The sequence below is a fragment of the Bidens hawaiensis genome, unplaced genomic scaffold (assembly GCF_021521415.1).
Source record: "Bidens hawaiensis isolate Kalapana, Puna unplaced genomic scaffold, B.hawaiensis_p1.1 tig00008059_1, whole genome shotgun sequence".
Lineage (NCBI taxonomy): Eukaryota > Viridiplantae > Streptophyta > Magnoliopsida > Asterales > Asteraceae > Bidens > Bidens hawaiensis.
Window position 1 is genome coordinate 174,982 of NW_027491568.1, and position 5,602 is coordinate 180,583.

A 5,602-nucleotide genomic window follows, 5' to 3' on the forward strand; every position below is an offset into this window, starting at 1 on the left:
AATTTCCCTCCCTGCTCCACCTCTACCGCTTCTGCGTAGAGAAAGAAAGAAGAAGGTGCTATTAAAACTCAAAACAAAATATAAACAAGAGATCCACCATTGGGAACTTTTGTCGAGCACCTTAAATGCACTGCAAAACCTTACATAAGACCCGCTGCGCTGCCGGTGCCAGATCAGACGGTCAACATTGACACATTGTGCACGAGAACTCTTCGATTTCTACTTACCAGAAACTCGCCGTCGCCGATACCCTCCGCGTTCAGGTGCGTTCCCGCCCCTTTTGTAGTTCGTTAGTTAACCCTGAGAAAAATTGATGTGGGTAATTGTCAAATTCCTACTAGAATGAGACTTTTGATGATTGAGTGTCAAAAAAGATGTTAGTTTTTTAGGGCTTTGAATTTTATTTTTGCTTTTACAGAACTTAAATTTGATAGATTATGGACCGTTTTTTATCGAGAAGGCCACGAGACCCTTCACCATCTAGTAGTAATAATCTGGCAAGAGTCGAATTGGATGATCTTCCATGGGATCCTTCAGATCGAAAGCCGATTTCATCATATCATCCTAATCAAAAAGATGAAATTAGAAGAACATATTTGCTAAGAGGGCCATGTCAACCTATTGGGCATAATTTTCCGCAACGAGATTTTAGTGGTTGCTTAAGAAAATTTCGTCCCGAGTGGTTTAAGACACATGAAAATTGGTTGGAGTATAGTGTTAAAACGGATAAAGCATATTGCTTGTTTTGTTATTTGTTTCCAGAAACTGGTCAAAAAGATGCGTTTGTGACCGATGGATTTGGTAATTGGAGCCATTCTGATAGAATATCCTCACATGTTGGTGGTATTAGAAGCCTTCACAACAAAGCACGTAAAAAAGGTGAGGACTTACTTAAACAAGAACAATCCATACATGTTGTCTTTGACAAACAAACTAATAAACAAAAAAGGGACTATAGACTCCGTTTGAGTACCTCAGTTAGACTTGCAAAAGGTTTGTTGAATGGTGGATTACCTTTTCGTGGTGATGATGAATCAGAAAGTTCACTCTATAGAGGACATTTTATAGAGTTTTTGAAATTGTTGGGAGAAATAAATGAAGATATTGCTAAGGTTATATTAAGTAACGCTCCGGGGAGATGCCAAATGATCGCTCCATCCATCCAAAAAGAGATTTGCAATTGTTTTGCACAAGAAGTATTAAAAAAGATATTCAATGAACTTGGTGATGATGTTTTTGCAATATTGGTTGACGAATCGAGAGATATTTCTAAAAAGGAACAAATGGCCATAGTTTTAAGATACGTTGATCAATTTGGAATTGTAAAAGAACGATTCATTGGCCTTGTCCATGTCAAGGAAACAACCGCGTCGTCTCTTAAATCTGCAATTGATGATTTATTTGCTCGTTACAACTTGAGTTTGCGGAAGGTTAGAGGCCAAGGATATGACGGTGCAAGCAACATGTCCGGTGAGTTTAATGGATTGAAAGCTTTGATTTTGAAAGAAAATTCTTCGGCATATTTTATTCATTGTTTTGCTCATCAACTTCAACTTGTTGTTGTAGCTCTTGCGACAAAGCATCATGACATCTATAAGTTTTTTGATGAAGTGTCGGATTTAACGAATGTTGTTGGTGCTTCTTGCAAACGAGTAGATTTGATTAGAGAAAGTCAAAGAGAGAGATTACATTTGAATCCGGAAATTGAAACAGGGCGTGGAAAAAGTCAAGAATTGTCACTTGCGAGAGCTGGAGATACACGTTGGAGTTCTCATGAAAAAACTCTTTTGCGTTTGCTTGCTTTATATCCTACCGTTATTGATGTGCTCGAGTACATAGAAAATTGGGGAGAGATACGTGCTCAGAAAAATCAAGCACATGGCCTTCATGTATACATGAAATCTTTTAATTTTGTATTTTATCTACATTTGATGAAGTACATCTTGGGAGTTACAAACACATTGTCTCAAGCTCTTCAGAGAAAGGATCAAGACATCATGAATGCAGTTGAGCTGGTTAGATCAACCAAAAAAGCTCTTGAAAACTATCGACTTGAAGGTTTTGACTCTCTTTTAAAAGATGTTACATCTTTTTGTGACAAATATGAGATTGAAGTTGTTAACATGGAAGATGAGTATGTTGACCCAAAAAACCGAAGAAGAAAAACAAACATCACTAATCGTCACCATTATGTGGTTAATAATTCCAATACGGTTCTCGATATGCAAATTCAAGAGCTTGGAAATCGTTTTAATGAGGTAACTACGGATTTGCTTACGTTTATGAGTTCTTTGAGCCCGTGTCGTGATTTTCGCGCCTTTCATAAGCTAAACTTGCTAAAGTTGGCCGAGATGTATCCGTATGATTTTAGTTTTGATGAAAGAGACAAACTCATGTTTGAACTTGGCCACTACATTGCTAATGTGAAAGAAGATTCGAGGTTTGACAATCTTAAAGGGGTAAGTGATCTTGCAAAAATGATGGTGGAAACAAGAAAACACATTGATTATCCGTTGGTTTATCGTTTAATAAAATTGTCACTAGTTCTACCGGTTGCAACGGCTAGTGTTGAAAGAAGTTTTTCTTCAATGAAGCATGTGAAGACGGAACTACGTAATAGGATGAGTGACGGGTACATGAATGATTCTTGCATTTGCTACATTGAAAGAGAGTTTTTACTACAAGTTTCGATCGAAGATGTAATGCAACGCTTTCAAAAGATGAAAACTCGTAAAGAACAACTATAAGGTTAGTTTTTTTTTTATTTCGAAAGATTATCGTTTTTAAGTCCCGTGTTTTTTTAGTTTCTAATGATGATGTTTTTTAGTTATTATATCGTTTTTTATTATATGATTAATCTTACTTGACCCGAACCGTTAAACCAATCCGAATCGTCAACCCGACCCAATTTTTTTATACGCGTTCTTATATATTTAGAGCATCTTAAAATAGCGAACCAGATAAAAAAAAATTCTAAATACGTCACTGACAATAGGTCAGTAGTGGGGCACCGACACTGCCACTATATCATTAAAAATAGGACCGGCCACCAGACCTCGCCGTCACCACACCATCAAGGGTTTCCAATTTCACCCACGAAACCATAAATCAGCAGCACACACCCGCGTATTAAAGACAATGGTGGCGGTTGAACACGGTGAAGACGACGGTGGGGATCTAGACGGGTGTTGAAGACGCTGGAACCAAAGGCTGGGAGGCTAAAAGAATAAAATATAGTTTGTAGATGGCAGGTGTAAAGTTTGAAGAAGCCAGATGTCAAGTTCTACACACGTGGAAGAAAAAGAAGCATCCTATGCAGAAGATACAGAGTACAAACATTTCTACACAAAGTGCAAAAGCATATTGCAAGCTCCTCCCAAAATTGTAGTATTATAAGTTCCCATTTGTAATGATAATGAAAACAAAAACATGTGATTAAAATGTTCTATGCAAACGAATATACATACACAATTTATCGTATTATTCGAACTTTGGTATGCTGCAGATTCAGGGGAATCTACTCGTAACTCATATGAATGTCAATCAAGAACATTTGCATAATGTTTCTCCGTACAAATACTGTCAAATTTGGTAATGGCCATTCTCTTAGAACTTTGCATACGGGTCATATGAATATTTCTCCTAATATTAAATTGCATAATGTTTTGGTTGTTCCTCAACTTACTAATAACTTACTCTCTGTAAGCAAGCTTACCACTGATAACCCGGATGATGTCTTATTTTCTCAACCAATATTTACTCTTCAAGACAGGAAAACAGGTCAAGCACTAGCTCGGGGTAAATGTGAGAATGAGCTCCGCGTGATTTCAGGTGATCATCAAGCTTTCGTTGTAGTTTCATCGACAAAGGCTTCTTATGAAACTTGGCACAAACGTTTAGGGCATATTTCTTTTGATACAATTTCTTTTTTGAACAAATATGGATGTTTATCTGTAACTTCTATATTTTACCTAAGCCTATTATTTGTGATTCATGTCAATTAGCAAAAGGACAGCGTTTTCCATATGAAATAAATTTTAAATGTGCCGATCACCATTGGATTTGGGTCATTGTGATTTATGGGGTCATGCATCTGTTTCACTTGTAGATGGTTATCTTTGTTATGCCGTGTTTGTTGATGATTATTCCCGTTTACCTGGTTTTATCCGATTAAAAGCAAATCCGAATTTTATGCGGTGTTAATCGTTTTTCTACATTTTGTGCAGACCCGGTTTTCAACAAAACTTAAAGTTTTCCAAAGTGACGGGGGCAAGGCATTCGTATTTATAATACGCGGCATGCACGTTTTGAAGAAGAGTGTTTACCTTTTTTGCGGTCTCAAGCTTCCATAGATTGGGAAACAATAAGTGTCTCCACTTTTTTTGAAGAAATACCTCCCATGGATCCATCGCAGACTATATTAAAAGATTTAAATGAGCCACCACCAACTTCATGGTTGCACTACTAACGGTTGTCCCACATGTGACGTATTAAATTCTAAGCCCACCTCCAGTCAGTGTGCCATTACACCAACACCAACAACAAATGGAGTCAAATATTAATGTGCACCAATCATTCGAACCACTAGTGGTTGTTGTGTTGACCCCTCAAACTGAACCTGCTCTAATTTCAAAGGCAATCTGACCGTAATCCCGAGCCCATTGCGGTTCCACCAATACTAAACACTCATATGATCATCACTCGTGGTAAGGAAGGGGTTTTGAAACCCAAACATCAAGCAAATCTCGTCTTCCAAGATACACATAAATTGTGTTATTCTTTATTTGCTTCTTCTGACCCTAGGTTTTAAATCGGCTGCCGACATGCATGAGGAGATGACGACTCTTAAACAGAATGGAACTTGGATATTGGTACCTCAACCCACAAACATTAATGTTGTTGGTTCTAAGTGGAGTTAACTCTGATGGCTCTATTGAGAGATTCAAAGCACATCTTGTAGCTCAAGGATTCACTGAGAATGCAAGGGACCTCAGAGGCCATGTGCGATTTAAAAAAATGGACCCCTCGTTAATATACTTGTATAAAATAGAGAATCACTGATATGACGAAAAACGAGTATTAATCATGTTCAAACTTTGTAAAATAACTTTTTTAGCTTATATGATTTTATATAACATGCAAACATAGTAGACGTCTCAGTCACCTTAAGTTAACCACATTTAAACAAGTAAAGGTAATAAATTAACTAAATAAATAACAAAAAAATAAATCTATGAACTTTAACAACATTTTAAACTTTTAATAAACACTAAATAAAAAAGCAAAATAATAGGTTTGAGATGCAAAATGCTTTCTTGATGGTCGCTCGGCCAGTCAGATTTCCCATGACGTCAAAGTCTCCTTGGACATTCCAGCAATCACCATCGTTGACAGTCCCATCGACCATGACAATTGACTATGAAGGTCATTATGCCATTATCCACAAGTGTTAACCAGATATCGATCTAGCTAAGGTCGATCAAGACTTGTGTTCTAATATTCCTAGACATAATCTCATGATTTTAAAAGTTTCTTTTTTCAATGGCTTAGGGAATACTCCGGCTGTATTTTCTTTCGAAAAAACCTTATTAATAAACATGTG

The 5,602-nt window shown here is 37.0% G+C and overlaps 1 protein-coding gene across 1 annotated transcript; it reads left to right on the top strand.

Moving 5' to 3' along the window:
- The first annotated feature begins 437 nt into the window (after positions 1–437).
- On the top strand, positions 438–2,747 carry LOC143636804 (uncharacterized). The gene has a single exon (XM_077104302.1). The coding sequence runs from the start codon at positions 438–440 to the stop codon at positions 2,745–2,747; it is 2,310 nt and encodes a 769-aa protein (XP_076960417.1).
- The last annotated feature ends 2,855 nt before the right edge of the window (positions 2,748–5,602 follow it).